This window comes from Hypomesus nipponensis, chromosome 15, assembly GCF_054491055.1.
Source record: "Hypomesus nipponensis isolate SF chromosome 15, ASM5449105v1, whole genome shotgun sequence".
NCBI classification, from domain to species: domain Eukaryota; kingdom Metazoa; phylum Chordata; class Actinopteri; order Osmeriformes; family Osmeridae; genus Hypomesus; species Hypomesus nipponensis.
In genome coordinates this window covers 16,795,961-16,813,198 of record NC_140375.1, presented here as the reverse complement: position 1 = coordinate 16,813,198, position 17,238 = coordinate 16,795,961, and the positions used below count along the sequence as shown (strand labels likewise).

Below are 17,238 nucleotides of genomic sequence, written 5' to 3'. Positions count from 1 at the left end.
GATGGAGGTTGCCGCATGCAATGTGAGGATGCGGTCCTCATTCATGAGTAGGACACTGTCTTGTCTTCAGAACCATTTGAACTTCAGTCATGTTGTAAACTATGAATCACTTTGTTAATAACCCTTCTGTTGACGTGATTAAGAATGATCCATGAAAGGTGCATCTGACTGTCTCTCCTTAGGTTCCCTGTGAATGTTGAAAGGTGATATTTAACAGTTTCCTTATTTATCAACTTTAATTTTCCTATATTTAACAACTGTGTTGAGGGTTGGGGTGGACATAGGTCTGCTGGTCAGGAAGCCCAGGGTCCATTTCCAGAGAGAGGTGTCAAGACAGAGGGAGAGGAGTTTGGTGGTTAGCTTGGAGGGGATGATCGTATTATAAAATAAGTGTCATCTATGAACAGCAACCAGATGTATGCATTTTCATGCATCAGGTGGGTCAGGCCAGAGCAAAAAGCAGTGACAGTCTTCTGTGGACCTTTGGGAAGATACACACAGATGTGGGTCGACTTTGTGTGCGTTTGGGGTGGGGGTGGGTAGTGTTTATCATTTGAAATTGACCTGATCGCATGCACTAATCATTATTAAAAATACTGTGTAGAACTGTAGTCCTTCATAACACGATCCGGAACTCGGATTCATTTACTTTTGACACGTCAGCTGAAGTTTTCGGACCCATTTGTACGTGGCACAACATCACTTCCTTAGCATTTGTCCCTGCTCTCTGTTGTTGGTTGGTTAGCTATTGACGTTGCTAACCGGTTGAAGCCTGAACGGTATCTATAAATTGGATTTTATGGCATTAAAAACGCAATTCCATCCTCATTTTAATTAAGAAGAGGCTATATCTGGGCATTAATCATTGATTTAATTAACGAATAATTTATTATTTTGTCTGGCATGTCGCGTGTAATGCAAGCACAACAAGCAGGTATGCATGCTGACATCTTATCTATCATGCTTAGCCTACTCATCACCTTTTGATGTTTGATTGTACTGTGTCAAGTTAAATTGATATTCTTTGTTTTGGTGGCCAGTGATGTGTCGCTTTGAAACTGACGTTTCCTTAAATCGCACTTTGAATAGCACTTGTAAGAATAATTGTCATACATTTCCTTTTATGTTATCATCATGACTGTGCGTAATACGAGTTTGGCCGTCCATATGCTCGATTGCTTGCTTAATTTCTATTTCGAGTCGTTCCATTTGAGGTTGTGTTGTGTTGTGTTGGTCAAGGCAGCTACATCTGAGATTGACAAGTTGAGTAGCAGCCTTTTTAGCTCGTGGATGTGCTTTTTCTTCACTTTTTTGTTCTTTAGCTTCGAGCTGAATCAAGTACAGTAGCTGCACCACAACTTACAGTTTCTTCCTTCTCTAAAGATATCAAAATACTTTGATTTACAAGGTTTAGTAAGTACCAGGATTATAGCTGTAGTCAACAGTTAGGTTAAGCCACTACGCGTTTCCGCTGATCTGGTTCCTTCAATTCTCTGTCTTAATCTCGTTCTCTCAGGTTCCCTGAGGGCATTGCAGGCTTGACGCCCACCGCTCCACCATGGAGCCCTCTGACCTAGACACACACAAGAACGGGCGTCAGCGGAAGCTGGCGGGCGCCAGCGGATTGGACATGAGGGAGGAAGAGAGAGGATGGAGCCCCGCACCCGAAGAGGAAGGGGAGGGGCTCCTGCGGGGTTCGGACTCGGAGGACAACGGCCGCCCGAAGGTGCGCCCGGGCATCCACGGAGAGCTGGGAAACGTGTCTCTCCTCCTCTTCCTCTACGTCCTCCAGGGGATCCCCCTGGGATTGGCCGGCAGCATCCCCCTGATCCTGCAGACGAAGAACGTGAGCTACAAGGACCAGGCGTTCTTCAGCTTCGTGTTCTGGCCCTTCAGCGTGAAGCTGCTCTGGGCTCCGCTGGTGGACGCGCTCTACCTCAGCAAGTTCGGACGCAGGTTGGATGCCATCAAATTGCCGAAATCTTGTAGACAAGTTTTCAAATCGTCTAAAAGTCCTCAGGGACCCTGCATGTTTTAGATGTTTCCCTGCTCTTGCACCTGATCCTAATGAATGGGTCGTTATCTAGTGCTGCAGAAGCCTGATAAGAAGCATTCATCTGAATCAAGTGTGTTGAAGAACATCTAAAACATACAGGACTGTGCGCCTTAAGGGACCAGGGTTGAAGACCACTGGTCTGAAATCTGGGATTGCTCCATCACATTCTCTCCCCTCCCTCCCCACTTCCCTTCCCCCCTCACTAACAGGAAGTCGTGGCTCGTGCCTACTCAGTACCTGTTGGGCCTCTTCATGCTCTGGCTGTCCTTCACTGTGGACTCACTGCTGCAGAGCGACCAAAGCCACGGCCCTGACGTGCTGACTCTCACTGTGGTGTTCTTCATACTGTCCTTCCTGGCAGCCACCCAGGTACACACACACACACAAACTCTGACATACAGACACTCTCTCACACACACCACACACACTCTGACATACAGACACTCTCTCACACACACCACACACTCTGACATACACACACAGTGACAGCAGTGGTCTTGAAGCTCCCTCCTGTTCACACACACACACACTCCCACTCTGACTCTGACATGGTTGTGTGTGGCCCTCCCCAGGACATAGCAGTAGACGGCTGGGCTCTGACCATGCTGTCCAGGGAGAACGTGGGCTACGCCTCCACCTGTAACTCGGTGGGCCAGACCGCCGGGTACTTCCTGGGGAATGTCCTCTTCCTGGCGCTGGAGTCTGCAGACTTCTGCAACAAGTACCTGAGGATGGAGCCCAAAGACACGGGCATCGTCACTCTGTCTGGTAGGTAGAGAGAGAGAGAGACTGAGAGAGAGAGACTGAGAGAGAGAGAGACTGAAAGAGAGAGAGAGACTGAGAGAGAGAGAGAGAGACTGAGAGAGAGAGACTGAGAGACTGAGAGAGAGAGACTGAGAGAGAGAGAGACTGAGAGAGAGAGACTGAGAGAGAGAGACTGAGAGAGAGAGACTGAGAGAGAGAGACTGAGAGAGAGAGACTGAGAGAGAGACTGGGAGAGAGACTGGGAGAGAGACTGGGAGAGAGACTGGGAGAGAGAATTGGAGAGAGAATTGGAGAGAGAATGGGAGAGAGACAGAGATTAACTTTGCTAGATATTCAAAATGTGATGCAGTTTTGCATAATGGGGGTGGAGGGAGAGAGTGGCCAGGAGGATATACTAGTAGCGATACTCACTGTGAATAAGTAGTGATCGTGACCACAGTTTGTTTGAATGTTGTGTTCATTTGCTCCTCGTCTGGGATTGGGTCCTGTACAGACTTCCTGTATTTCTGGGGCATGGTGTTCCTGGTGTCCACCACGCTGGTGGCCATCTTTAAGAGCGAGAACGTGCGGGTCCGGGGCAAGAGGCAGGTCCAGGAGGAGACCCACGGCGTCATGGAAACCTACAAGCAGCTCCTGTCCATCATCAAGATGCCCACAGTGTTTACGTTCTGCTGCTTGCTGCTAACGGCTAAGGTATGGCAGGCTGATCTGACCGTGTATGTGTGGCTGTCAGTTTTTTGTGTTTGTAATCCAAATTGGGTTCTCTAATATGTGTGTGTGTAGTCCAGAAAGGGTTATCTATTAATGTGCGTGTGTGATCCAGATTGGGTTTTCAGCAGCAGATGCAGTAACAGGTCTGAAGCTGGTGGAGGCAGGCGTTCCCAAGGAGCAGCTGGCTCTGCTGGCTGTACCCATGGTGCCCTTACAGATCCTCCTACCTCTCATCATACACAAGTACACTGCTGGACCCAGACCCCTGGACATCTTCTACAAGGCCTATCCTTACAGGTGCACACACACACACACGACGCGCACACAAACAATCCTTTCAGTCGATGACTTGATGTGTAAATGTGTGTGTTTTGGGTCCAGGCTGTTGATCGGCCTGAGCTATGCTGTGCTGGTGTGGTGGACACCCAGCGTGAAGCAGGACAGTGGATATCCTGTTTACTACTATGGTGTGGTGCTGTTCAGCTATGCCCTACATCAGGTAACACTACCCTCTTTTCTGTGTGTTATTTCTCCAACCCCCCCCCCCCCCTCCACCAAAGCTATGTTACATTGACATTAAATTTACATTTAGTCATTTAGCAGACGCTCTTATCCAGAGCGACTTACAGTAAGTACAGGGACATTCCCCCGAGGCAAGTAGGGTGAAGTGCCTTGCCCAAGGACGCAACGTCATTTGGCATGGCCGGGAATCAAACTGGCAACCCTCAGATACCTAGCCCAATTCCCTAACCGCTCAGCCACCTGACCCCCATGTTCTCTGTCTGTTTGTTTTCAGACAAGTCAAACATGTTGTAACAGCTCTCCATCTCGTGCCATTCCTCCCCTCTCCACTAGGTGTCTCTGTATAGCATGTACGTAGCCTTGATGGCGTTCCATGCCAAGGTGAGCGACCCCAGGATCGGCGGCACCTACATGACCCTCCTGAACACGCTGACCAACCTGGGCAGCAACTGGCCGTCCACGCTGGCCTTGTGGATGGTGGATCCGCTCACCAGCAAGGAGTGCCAGGGAGCCCCCCTGCAGACCTGCAGCTCCCCAGAGGAGGCAGGGGTGAGTGGGGGGTGGGGTGGGGGGTGGGGTGGAACATTTCTGTTAGTGTGAGTCTAATACCCTTCAAGAAACATTGAAGTATGTTGTCATGAAGCTCTTGCTCTCTCGCTCTCTCAGCTGTGCACCAAGGAGGGAGGCGTGTGCGTGACAACGTTGGACGGTTTCTACGTGGAGTCGGTGGTGTGCGTGCTGATTGGACTGGCCTGGTGGGTGGTGCTTGGCAACAAGCTGAAACGACTGCAGGACCAGAGCCCCGCAGCGTGGAGGTGCAGAATCAACCAATGATAGCCTTTCCCTCCCCCTCCCCCTCCCTCCCTCCCACCGCCCTCAATGAACTCTTAAGAACTTGAATCAACATGGACCCAAAATGGCCGACTGCTGCTCCGACTCCTGTTGGAAGGTGGTTGTACTGGACGTCCCTTCTGCATCTGTGTGGCTTGCATCAGCTCCCCTCAGCAGTACACTTCATGACCCATGCGTCTGTTGCGCCCATTTCCCAAACGTCGCCGTGAGACCTAAAGGCCGCGCGAAGGAACCGATCAGACGTCCAAGGGAGGGGCTGCTTCGTCATGGCGATCTGCCGTCACTTGTGACGTCTGGCCAATCATCTGTCGTCACTTGTGACGTCTGGCCAATCATCTGTGTCTCTCTCTGTTCTTCGAAGGCTGTGAGGAGAGGGCGGAGTCTTGGGTCTCTGTCAGATTTTTGAAAGGGCATTCAACCGCATGGACACTAAAGCTTAAATACATAAGATGCAATACATTGGCAACAGGCCTGGACGTGGTGGGTCAGATTTGTCTTGATGTCAGGATAATTAATCAGATTTGATCTGTGTCTATGAGACATGTTATTGAATATAGTGGTATTATTTTTATCTAGCAGGGACAAGTCTGAGGTTCTGTTTGAGAGAAGAAGAAAAAAAAAAAAAACATGGTTCAAATGAGATCTGTGAATGGGCCTTTTTGGTTTGATTGTGTGGTAGAGAATGTGCTTGAGAGCGTTTGTTTGTTTTCTGGGTCCATTCTCGGTTTCTTCTTTTGATAGAAAAGCAAGGTTCAAATCTGGTTTCATACTCCAATTGATGAACGGTCAGGAGGGGTGTAGTATTGCTCTTCAGGAATGGCTCCTTCTCCCCAAAAGAAACACAAAACAGTTCTGGCAGTTTCAGAGCAGGTCAACCCCCCAATATGTGAAGGTTGTATCTACAACTGATTCGATTTTAAGTTTTTAATTTGGCAACACTTTGTTTTTTTTTTGCAATTTCTGCTTTGTGCACATGTCCTTTCAAATGTTTATGTGCCAGTACTGTAGTTAACTTTAGTAAGAATGGCAAGTGACCTTTTCTACCAGCATTCAGTTTTAGTTTTTTTTTCTTTGTATTTATGATTTGATTTGTTTTCATTTTGATTTTATACTATTATTTGATTGTACTGAATGTGTTTTGTGTTTTAGGATCTGATTCTTGAAGGAGATGTGGGATTATTTTGAGCGTGTATTGATATCTCAAATTAGGTAAGATTCATCGAATCCGTATTCTAAGGTGCCCCATTATCCTTCACGAGAACATGTTCCATTTGTTGTCCCTTTCTCTCTGCTTCGGAACCAAACCTTACTGATCGTTGGTCTGGAAATTAGAGAGCCTATCTGTTAGCAACAAGAGACCAAAAACAATGGTTAAGACAATTCAATTAACGCGGTTTTAGTGTGAATTCCAATGTCCAATTTGTCTATTTTGTGTAAATTCCACATACATTCGATAGGGGGCAGCAGATTGTCCCTGGAGTTTGACAGCCCGAGCGAGTTCAAATGTCCCCAAGGTGTGGGGCAGTAGTCTGGAGACCTAAAACAAGGTGGCTCCCAACTTTACTTGGAGATGTAAATAATGTAGTAAAAGCACTGTAAAATGTTCTGATGGACTTTTATACCAACGTTTCCCAGATGTAGTACTTAATCGATTCAATACAAATCATATATGTTATAAAATGAACATGCGCACAAGTTGAATTGTTTTGTTTTTTGGATGGTAGGTCTATTAACCCTAGACCAAAAAAAATATGCAAACTTGCATTTTTTTTTTTTGTCGTTTGAGTACCTGATCTTGTTTGACCACAGTAGAACCTCCTCCAGGCATGGAAGGCTTCACAGTGGGTTTCGAAGCCAGAACCAGGGGTCCGTTCGTCTTAAGGGTTAAAGCTAAGTTAATCAATTGTCCCTTTAGCCCGTTAACATTAGCAAGCTAACTGAGACCCGCAAATATCGGTTCGTCCACGGCTGATCCGCATCAAAATCATGTGGTTAATTTCAATCAAGCTAAACTCATCAGAGCTGACGAATACCCCTCAGGCACAGAACTCCTGTGATCGGATATTTGACCACAATTGAGAAATATGACAACGGCATGTTACATTCACCCTCTTACTGGTGCTGCTTGTGCTGTGAAGACCAAGAGGGAAAGAAAACCTTTCTCGACAAACACGTGCAGGAACAAGAATGCGAGTCAGTAGTTGGAAACATGAATCTGGTTACATTTACCCAGTTATCCAATCAGAAGTATGAACAACACCATAAGCAACTGTTGGTGGCCAAAAGACCAGATGTTGCATAAACTTTAAACAAGAATACACTAAGCTTACAGTTGAATGTACCTCTCCTGCCCATCCAACTGAATGCTCTGCAGCTCTGGTGTGCATTAAGCACCATAGACACATTCCCACACAAGTCAAACAGAACATAGGTAAAGAATGTGTTTCTTTATTTTATTGAGGCTTTTATTGATCCATCATTGATACATAGCACAGTAGATGCATCCCTTTTGTAAAATACTTAAGACATAAAGCTGACTTCCGATCCCATCCAAATCATCTATTTTCTGATCAATTATCAATAATTCATATGATTTCATTCATACGTAGCAAGGAAGCAGTTGATGGGAAATACTGTAAAATCTCCCAAGATTTTGGCGGAAGCCATGGTTGCTGTCGTCGTTGTCTAACTCGAAGCACTTTGGATGTCTAACAGACACTGCCATTTAGTGTGGATAACTGTGATAAGTCATTTGATGATTCATAATCATCATTCATTTCCTGGTAAAGTGGTATGACAGGGTGTTCATACAAAACGGTCGAAGGTCCAGAGTGATGCCAGATGCCAGAACCCGGGTCCTACTAGGGGTCAGGGTGAGGGTTCAAAGGTCAAGTGAGCTGTGGTGCTGGGGCTCAGGCCTCGTAGGACACAACCTCAACCTGACCGCAGGTAGTGTGTGTGTGTGTGTTAGAGTTTCGTAATCTCTAGGGTCCTTTATCATTTTTCTTGAAAAAAAAAAAAAAATGGAAGAATATCAAGAAAAGAAAAACAACAAAAGCAAACTATTTCCTGTAAGACGACCGGTCATAGGTTCATGCGTAGATGCTCAGGCCTCTTGGCCATGACGGGGAAGGTCTGCTGTTTGAACTGGGCCTGGTTGGCACCGGAGGGCTGACGGATGGGCAGAGGGGCCGAGGCCTCAGCGGTCGCCACAACGTCCATCTGCTCCGGCGTGGACACCTCCATGGCCTGCTCCTGGGGGGACTGGAGGGCCGCTGCGCCTGGATGCAGGGGGCCCCGGGGCCAGCCGTCCCCTGATGAGAACTTGATGGGGCTGAGGAGGGGGTGGGTCAGAGAGGGGGTGGGTCAGAGAGGGGACGGTGTGTCAGTACCATCTGGGAGGGCTACATTCCAAGCAAGAATCCCATCACCTAAAAGGATCATGGGGTTGAACCTAGGACACATACCTGACAGGAGTCCCCAGGAACCGCCGGGGGGAGCGGATTTTTGGTTCCAACGAGAACCTCCCCTTGACGTGCTCTAACACCGACGGAGCCACGTACGTGAAGCCCTGCGGCAGAGGACGAGAAATGTGAGTGCCACACAGCGTCTCTGAGAAACCAGAGAGGGTCTCCCGTGATCAGATTCCAGCCTCCTCTTTCCCGGCGGCATGCCTACTAACCAGGAAGGCCTGGTTGGCGCTCTCGCTGAGCGTGGAGTCGTCAGGGCTGTCGACCGGCGTCTGGCTCGTGAACTTAGAGTCGAACTGACTCACATCTTCGGCAGATTGCTGTGGGAAGGAGACGTGAGGTGGGTTAAGTGTAACCGGAGTGGATGGTGGGGTCTGAAACAGGAGTAGGGCCAAGCTCAGCTGCTTACAAGGAAAGGCTTGAAAGGAGGCTCCACCTTCCTAGCCAGAAGCTCCTCCCAGTTGATGTGTCTGAAGAAGGGATGGGCCTAAGGGAGAAGGAGAGGAGGATTACAGCCAGGCTCCGGAACACACCCAGCATGAGGACTTCCAATGGCAGATATATGAAGCCGTTTGTGATTTAAAGGCGTTAGTGACTTGTGTTGACAGAAACCATAAAAAGGTCTGTGTAATACAAGTCCACGTTTTGAAGTTCACCACTGAGTGAAGTGCTGCCTCTTAACTACCTCAAGTACCCCTCCCCCCCCCCCTCTTCTCACCTGCACCTCCGTGGCATCTTCTACCCCCGCCCCCAGCCGCGACGAGGCGTTTCTCTTCAGCAACTGACAAAAGAAGACCTCAGAAACATCAGCCAAACCTAACAGCCGGGTCATGGCGCTGACGTAACGTCCGTAGCGTAGCTTCGTACCCTTTTGAGGAGATCTCTGGCTTCTTGTGTGAGGTAGGGAGGGAGGTTCAGCTTGCACTTCAAGATCTTATCGATAGTCTTCTTCCTGTTCTCGCCAGTGAAGGGGGGCTAGATAGCAGAGAGAAAATGACAGGTGGATAGAAAGAGAGTGACAGGGGGGAGCAAAAAAAGCGAGAGAAGGAGAAAGAAAAGAAGAGATCGTATCCAAAGACTGCTCCCTGTGCGATTCGACCCACTGAACGTCCCCTGTGTGACAACAACAGTATTCCAACTGGGCGCCAAGCAGAGGAGGGTGACATGCGGTACTCACGGCTCCTGTCAGCATGTCGTACATGAGCGCACCCAGGCTCCACCAGTCCACTGCTCTGTTGTGGCCACTCCTCATGAGGATCTCTGGAGCCCTGCCACAACAAGTGTTTACCTTATTTACATTTAGTCATTTAGCAGACGCTCCTATCCAGAGCGACTTGCAGTATGTACATTCTCCCCGAGGCAAGTAGGGTGAAGTGCCTTGCCCAAGGACACACAACCTCATTTGGCACGGCCGGGTATCGAACTGGCAACCTTTTGGCTGATAGCTCGATTCCCTAACTGCTCAGCCATGCTGGCTTCCCAGGGCTGTGAGGGCTGGCACGGCAGCTGGGACCAGTATGCTTACATGTATTCGATGGTGCCGCAGAAGGTGTGTGTGACTGTGCCGTCGTGAATGGACTCCTTGCACAGGCCGAAGTCGGTCAGTTTGACGTGACCTGGACACAAGTACATGTACTTACTTTTCGGCACAGAGCAGGAAGTGAATTGGTTTGACACAAAACGTGCATGTTTCGCAAGTTCAGTATGTAGAGGAGAATAAAATTACCCCAAAACATCCATTTATTTGATGTTTATAATGTTGTTTGATAAACACGTACTTGTGAATACAGATATGACACTGACTGATGTGTGAGGGATCCTCCGAGAGAGCGTTACCATGGTTATTGAGCATGATGTTCTCTGGTTTCAGGTCTCTGTAGATGATGCCTTTCTGATGCAGATGGCCCAGTGCCATGGAGATCTCTGCCAGGTAGAAACTAAGGACGACAATCATCACCATGCAGTGTCACAGCTATCAAGGGCCGTGCCCACTGGAACTAGCAGCACAAAGACTTTCTTAAATCCCCCCCCCTCTCTCTTCATGTGTCCACACCGCAGTGATAAAAAGTATGGTACACTTCGTTCAAGTTGTCATTTTAACAGCGTGAACCGTCTTAAACTCAACTTCATCATTTAGCTCAGCTTTCTAGACACAGTCCATTAAATGTAATGCAGCAACTTGATTATTATAGTTTCTTATCTTTTAAAACTCTACTCACCAGGCAGTGTCTTCCATGAAAATACCCTCTCTTTCCAACTGCATAAACAGTTCCCCACCTGCAGGGCACAACGCATCAGCTCAGTTTATTTGTACTGCAAAACAACAACATAACGGGGTGAAATATACATCTGTTCATATTTACATGCTGGCTCACCATCTTACATTTACATTTTAATCTTAATGATTAAACTACAGCATAATGGAACAGTGTACCACTGTCTATACTGGCCGGCAGCCCCACCCCGGCAACCAACCCACCCCCCACCCCCCCACCCCGGCAACAGGATAAGCAGTGGAAAGAATGGTTGGTTGTCCATCTCCGTCTGAATGGTCTCCTTGGTGTGCGTGTGGCGTGAGGCTTGATTTACTGACCGCTGAGGTACTCCAGGATGAGGTACAGCTTGCCCCCTGTCTGGAAGGCGTAGATGAGGTCCACAATGAAGGGGTGCTTCACCTCCTCCAGGATGTTCCTCTCTGCCTTGGTGTGAGCCGTGTCTTTAGCGTTGCGCACGATCATGGCCTGGGAGTTCCACCAAGACATCAGACGGTTATCATGTTCAAATATATATATGAGCCACTTAGAACAAGTTAATAGCCTCTGATAGCCACCCTATATCAGTATCTTCTCTGACTGTTCTGATTGTTTCTACTGAGCAGTGTGTTTATGCGCCGCCTTACTACGTTTTTCAAATTCAAGTTAGTTTAGCGTACCAGCATTAAACGCAAACCAACAGCAGGACTGTGTTTCTGCACAGCAGCATGCTAATGGGTTTGACACAGTGCCGTAACTGCCAAGCAGATTGTAGCAGAATAGCACAGACTAACTATCTGATCTGCAATCTACCAACTATCTGCAAGATCTTACCCAACCACAGCCTCCAAAGACAGCCAATTTACAGAAGGGCAACATCTTTATCTTTTTTGGGCAGTTTACAAGACATAATTGACAGATGCCAAGTGAACCCAAGTGAATCTATAGGTAGGTTTTTCTAAAACTATAATGTATACTTTAAATATTGTTCATTAATGGCAAATCCTTTACTTGGGACAAAAAAGGATCAAAGTAGATACCTTCTTCAAAACTTTCATTGCAAATATTTTGCCCGATGCTGCTCCAACAACTTTTCGAACTTGAAATACCTACAGAGACAAAATAAAAGTACGTCTTAATGGCCATTGCAACGGTATTCACATCAATATTGATCATATGAATGAGCGCCATGTTATGAAGTTGTCTAGGAATGAAGATGACTACCTTCCCATAGCCTCCCTTCCCCAACACACGCAGAAGCTCAAAACACTCCGGCCTAATGTTTTCTGTTCCTTGATTGACGTTGTCTTCTGAAATCTCGATCTTTTCACAGTCGTCCATATTACTGTGAAAATACATTACACTCACACACACACACACACACACACACACACACACACACACACACACACACACACTTTACTATGTACTCCAAAACTGGGAACACACAAAACCTTGTATGCAGTCCAAAGATAGAAATGAAAAACGTATTCAGAAGCAAACATCCTGTAAAAAGTGGAAACTTACAACTCAAAACCAGTGCACTGTTCCATGAAGTCGTTGATTTGCGCCTACAACAGAAAACATAATACATAGTATTTAAAAATGTCTGCCAATCTTAACTCTGGACTCAAGACCTATAGACAGCCACTGGATATAGATTGAAACACTGCTAGCACCAATGCAATGGAACCAGTAGCCCCTAATACTGGATAATTCCAATAAAGTTAAAGCTGTATACTGAAGTAGATCAGAGATGTACACGGGTAGAGAACAAAACCGTCCAGGAGTTGGGAACTCTGATCCATATCCTATAATTAGAATCGTCTAGCATAGCATCTCTGAGGGCTTTAGGTTATTTTCACTGTGATTGGATGGCGACTCTGAAGCTCTTTGACATTGCTTGCAAATTGGCCTTATAACAGTACACATCGGATCCGACTTAAAATATACTTAGCTACGTTTTAAAAGACTAGTTTAGGTCCAAAAACCATCATGAGATTTACAGTTGCAAAATCCTTACAACAGTTATGTGATGCAAGCCATTTAGCAACAACGATGTTTTGGGTGCAGAACTGTCACCCATACAACATCACGCAATCCATCCCTGGGTTTCCAAAAATATATATTTTTTTTATGCTGACATCTCTAGTAGAGTATCTCAAATGTTAGTTTATCGCAAAATTCCGAATACTGAAGTTCCAGACTACTGTAGGATAAGGAAGTCTTTCTTAAATCGAGTCTAATTTTGGATCTCCCGAGCCCTCACATGGACCTCTCAAGCTAGCTAGTCATTACTCCACATTGCACGAGTGCCAAAATAAACTGTTGCACGCCAGCAGAGGGAAAGCACGCTTCGGTTCCGTTAGCTCGATTTGCTGCAGCTGTCAAGCTAACTAGCAAAAGACATATAGGTAGCTAATGTTAAATCAATAATCTGTTTAAACAATACTTTACATCTATGCACACTTTTGCTATTTCATGCACGAGAAAGAAACGCGTGCAACAACACCGTGCAAGTGACAGCAATCGAAAGCTTGCACCAGTGACTGACAGATCATGTGAGGTGGTAGTAGGCTACCGAGTTAGCAGGATAGCTAGCTAGTATTGTAGAAACGGGCCTGAAAGCTTAGGCAGTAAACCTAACACGGGCCTGTAGCTAGTAGAGTAGTGAAGTAGCTTTATTGCTAGCATGGCTATAAACAGCTGCATCTGAAGCTCGTGCAACCACACCCGACATGATTCTGCTACTCACATCTTCGAGCTCATCGTCGGAGACAGTTTCTTCCGGCTGATCCAAATCGATGTCGAACACGCCAGCCATGCCTGCGTTTAGTGAGTCGTTGCTCGCTCAGTCCGTGAGAATATCTCGCGCTCCCCACCTCATGGACAAACACACATCGCCGCCATAACCGGCTACTACAAGGGGCATGCGCAGAACTTCACCAACAAGGCAGGCATAGTACTGACCCGCTGGTGTGATGCAGGAACGGCGCCGATTTCCAGCGTTTCGTGCAGCGTATCCTTGTGTGAACTTATCTCGAGTCAAATGACAGTTCGCCCGCATGTACCTGGCGAGTTAATACAAGGCGATAACAATGTCAGTCGTGACATTACAACTTGGACAGTGTGGTAACCAAGTAGGGCACGAGTTGTTTGACGTGATTAGCAACGACGCTAGCGACGGTCAAAGTAAAGTGTACAGTGAATGCAGTCGTGAACGCTTCTTCAATGAAACGACAAATGGAGGTAAGATGACTGTTCAGTTCCTAAAAGCATAGCTACTCGACACAGATGCCGTACTAGTGATCTTCATTAAAATATCGTTGTCGTTGCGTTCCTCCTCAGACCTGGTGGCACGGGCTGTTCTCATTGACATGGAGCCAAAAGTCATCACGCAGAGTGTAGCCAAAGCTGCTAAGTCGGGGAGATGGAGATACGACGACCAGTCTCAATTCAGTCAGAAGCAGGGCTCCGGAAACAACTGGGCCAACGGGTAAGGGTGGCAAGACACCATGACTGACTGAACCATTTTGATCGAGTCTGGTGAGTAAAAACAGGTTATTGCTGTGTTACTTTTCTAATTTGTTTTCATTGTAACAGGTACTGTGTCCACGGCCCTCATCACAAGGAGGTGATGGAAGACCTGGTTCGGAGAGAGGTGGAGCGCTGTGACAGACTAGCAGGGTTCATGGTCATGATGAGTGTGGCAGGGGGCACAGGGTCTGGCGTGGGCACCTACACTACTCAATGTCTCAGAGACGCCTACCCAAACTCCTTCATCCTCAATCACCTGACCTGGCCTTATGGCACTGGAGAGGTAAGGCACACGCTCTCTCTCTCTCTTTTAATGAAGGTTTGAAAAGATTATTCAGGTAGATTTTGAATCATACACCTCCATGTATTTGATCATGTACCCTTTGTTGCTGTTGTCTGTGCAGGTTATTGTCCAGAACTACAACTCGGTCCTCACCCTGTCTCACCTCTACCAGCTCTCCGACGCCCTCCTGGTTCACGAGAACGACACTGTGCACAAAATCTGCTCGCAGCTCATGAACATCAAACACATATCGTTCGGTGATGTCAACAGAGTCATTGCTCACCAGCTGGGCAGTGTTCTACAGCCTGCTCTCACTGGGGACTCCCACGGCGTCTACGGACGGAATCCCCTGGGTGAGGAGTAGGAAGGGGGGGACACACCACACATCACACTTCACACCACACACACACCACCCACACACACATCACACCACACCACACACATCACACCACACACACACCACACCCCACCACACACACACACACCACACACACACACCACCCACACACACCACCCACACACATCACACCACACACACCACCCACACACACCACCCACACACATCACTCCCCACACCACACACACACACACCACACACACATCACACCACACACACACTCCCCACACACACACCACCCACACTACACACTCCCCACACACACCACTCCCCACACACACACCACCCACACTACACACCACCCGTGTGCAGGGTGTTACTGTGTGTTTTTCTTCCTAGGGGACATGATGAGCTGCCTGGTGTGTCACCCAGAGTACAAGCTGTTGAGCGTGTCTACCATCCCCCAGATGGCCAGCTCCTCCATGGCCTACAGCGTGTTTTCCTGGCCTGGCCTGCTCAAACACCTGCGTCAGATGCTCATAGCAAACGCCAAGATGGAGGAAGGCAAGTCGGACCAGCAAAGCATTAGCCTTTCGTAGAGCCTGTGTGTAAACGGCATGATGATGAAAGTTTTCCTTGTTTTTATGGTTGTGTCCTCTTCAAGGGATTGATTGGCAGGTGCAAGCCCCACTCCTCCCTGGTATGGGTCGTGATAGGTCCAGGAGCCAAATTGGGCCGGGCTTTAACACATCTGTGGCCAATCTGCTCATTCTGCGGGGGAAAGACGTGTACAGCGCAGAGACGGGTGAGTAACCTTGGCTCAATAAACACAATGTATGTATACCGTATAGTGTATACAGCAATACAATGTTTTTACGATATGCATCGTAGAGTTATGGCAATATTTTTACAATATGACATTCGTTTGATCCTATTGGTTGAGCTACCAGACCTACTCTGCACCTGAATCATGTGTGCATTCATTGCATTCAAAGAAATCGCTTGAACTGAGTTACTCTACTAAATACTAAATTGTATTTACAAGAAAGAAAATTATAGAATTTTTTTGAAATATTCAGTTTTATTTAAAATGTTCAAAATATCATGATACGTATTGTATCGTGAGCTGAGTGTATCGTTACACCACTAAAAAAAATATATATATATATATATATATATATGTGTATATATATATATATGTGTATATGTATATATATGTGTGTGTGTGTCTGTGTGTACAGCTGCCAGTCAGAATAGCTTCATGCTCTATATTCAGTTCATAGTCAAACTTGTAGACTGTGACATCAGGGGCACTACTGAACAGCTTTGTCTTCTCAAGGTGGATTTCAAGAAGCAGCCTTATATTCCCCCTGGCTTCCAGCAGAGGAGGCTTTCAGCACGTGGAAAACACCTGTCCCCTTCAACAGGTACGAGAAGTGTGCTACGCTGGTCAGTAACAGCCAGGCTCTCCTGGGCCCTCTGGACAACATGGTGGGGAAAGCCTGGAACATGTTCGCCTCCAGGTGAGCTTCCAGATCGGAAGAATTAGATCATTTCTTAATGAACGTCCGTTTGATAAAACCATATACACTTGATTGGACAGTAAACCAGGGGGGTGGGGGGGCAGTCCCCATAGTAACCCACATTGTGACTTCTGCAGGGCCTACATTCACCAGTACACCAAGTTTGGCATCTCTGAGGAGGATTTCCTTGACAGTTTCACATCTCTGGAACAAGTCATCTCCAGCTACAGTCAGCTGGGATGCTAGCTGGAACAAGTCATCTCCAGCTACAGTCAGCTGGGATGCTAGCTGGAACAAGTCATCTCCAGCTACAGTCAGCTGGGATGCTAGCTGGTACAAGTCATCTCCAGCTACAGTCAGCTAGCTGGTACAAGTCATCTCCAGCTACAGTCAGCTGGGATGCTAGCTGGAACAAGTCATCTCCAGCTACAGTCAGCTAGCTGGTACAAGTCATCTCCAGCTACAGTCAGCTGGGATGCTAGCTGGAACAGGTCATCTCCAGCTACAGTCAGCTATGATGCTGGCTGCTGGGAAGGATGAGATCACTCATGCTGGGCAAAGAAAGGTTTTTCCACGGGATGGAAAAACATGTTTACCCTTCAATGGAGTAATGTAATGGAGTACCATGTAATTGTGTGTACAGTTATAAGAATACAGAAATAATAATGGGTAATTTTAAGAATATAATTTTGAATGTATAAATACACTATTTTGTGAATAACAAAACTTTACTTTAAAATTGCATTGCTTTTCCTCAATACCATTGGGGTGTCGACATAAAGGTGTAATCAGGACTGGAGTGCTGCTGTGTAGAAGTTTAACGATTAGCTGCTTGTCTGAAGAAGCTCAAACCGCTCACACAAAAAGAAAACATGGATATGCATGTCATATTCTGAGAAAAAGTCAAAGTCGTCTAATTTATATTACATC

The 17,238-nt window shown here is 47.0% G+C and overlaps 3 protein-coding genes across 7 annotated transcripts; 2 read left to right on the top strand and 1 right to left on the bottom strand.

The window, feature by feature from the left end:
* Positions 1–701: 701 nt before the first annotated feature.
* On the top strand, positions 702–10,651 carry slc33a1 (solute carrier family 33 member 1). Of its 5 annotated transcripts, XM_084673384.1 has the most exons (11): positions 702–779; positions 1,323–1,413; positions 1,517–1,956; positions 2,266–2,425; positions 2,629–2,824; positions 3,315–3,514; positions 3,645–3,829; positions 3,914–4,031; positions 4,388–4,603; positions 4,721–4,869; positions 10,247–10,651. In XM_084673384.1, the coding sequence occupies exons 3-11, from the start codon at positions 1,559–1,561 to the stop codon at positions 10,254–10,256; spliced, it is 1,632 nt and encodes a 543-aa protein (XP_084529510.1). In that variant the 5' UTR covers positions 702–779; positions 1,323–1,413; positions 1,517–1,558; the 3' UTR covers positions 10,257–10,651. The 5 variants fall into 5 exon arrangements, with proteins under 5 accessions (XP_084529510.1, XP_084529506.1, XP_084529508.1 ...); XM_084673380.1 differs by lacking the exon at positions 10,247–10,651 and having other exon boundaries at positions 4,721–4,888; XM_084673381.1 differs by lacking the exons at positions 702–779; positions 10,247–10,651 and adding an exon at positions 801–934 and having other exon boundaries at positions 4,721–4,888.
* On the bottom strand, positions 7,339–13,617 carry rps6kb1b (ribosomal protein S6 kinase B1b). The gene is made up of 15 exons (XM_084673385.1): positions 13,384–13,617; positions 12,156–12,199; positions 11,853–11,973; positions 11,669–11,737; positions 10,970–11,117; positions 10,596–10,653; positions 10,213–10,313; positions 9,902–9,992; positions 9,554–9,644; positions 9,244–9,351; positions 9,095–9,157; positions 8,786–8,863; positions 8,589–8,696; positions 8,374–8,477; positions 7,339–8,240 (listed from the first exon to the last, which is right to left on the bottom strand). Exons 1-15 carry the CDS (start codon positions 13,450–13,452, stop codon positions 7,991–7,993), a joined length of 1,503 nt encoding a protein of 500 aa, XP_084529511.1. The 5' UTR covers positions 13,453–13,617; the 3' UTR covers positions 7,339–7,990.
* On the top strand, positions 13,590–17,049 carry tubd1 (tubulin, delta 1). The gene is made up of 8 exons (XM_084673386.1): positions 13,590–13,877; positions 13,977–14,124; positions 14,232–14,448; positions 14,570–14,801; positions 15,185–15,349; positions 15,450–15,590; positions 16,125–16,308; positions 16,446–17,049. The coding sequence occupies exons 1-8, from the start codon at positions 13,727–13,729 to the stop codon at positions 16,552–16,554; spliced, it is 1,347 nt and encodes a 448-aa protein (XP_084529512.1). The 5' UTR covers positions 13,590–13,726; the 3' UTR covers positions 16,555–17,049.
* The last annotated feature ends 189 nt before the right edge of the window (positions 17,050–17,238 follow it).

Bases quoted from the DNA above. Each gene is read 5' to 3' on its own strand.
- slc33a1 (XM_084673382.1), top strand. From the start codon at position 1,559: ATGGAGCCCTCTGACCTAGACACACACAAGAACGGGCGTCAGCGGAAG. The intron at 1,957-2,265 runs GTTGGATGCCAT...CCTCACTAACAG, and splicing joins CTCAGCAAGTTCGGACGCAG to GAAGTCGTGGCTCGTGCCTA. The intron at 4,032-4,387 runs GTAACACTACCC...CCTCTCCACTAG, and splicing joins TCAGCTATGCCCTACATCAG to GTGTCTCTGTATAGCATGTA.
- rps6kb1b (XM_084673385.1), bottom strand. From the start codon at position 13,452: ATGGCTGGCGTGTTCGACATCGATTTGGATCAGCCGGAAGAAACTGTC. The intron at 10,654-10,969 runs GTCAGTAAATCA...TGTGCCCTGCAG, and splicing joins CATCCTGGAGTACCTCAGCG to GTGGGGAACTGTTTATGCAG. The intron at 8,697-8,785 runs GTAAGCAGCTGA...TCCTTCCCACAG, and splicing joins CTCCTTTCAAGCCTTTCCTT to CAATCTGCCGAAGATGTGAG.
- tubd1 (XM_084673386.1), top strand. From the start codon at position 13,727: ATGTCAGTCGTGACATTACAACTTGGACAGTGTGGTAACCAAGTAGGG. The intron at 14,125-14,231 runs GTAAGGGTGGCA...TCATTGTAACAG, and splicing joins GGAAACAACTGGGCCAACGG to GTACTGTGTCCACGGCCCTC. The intron at 15,350-15,449 runs GCAAGTCGGACC...GTCCTCTTCAAG, and splicing joins AAACGCCAAGATGGAGGAAG to GGATTGATTGGCAGGTGCAA.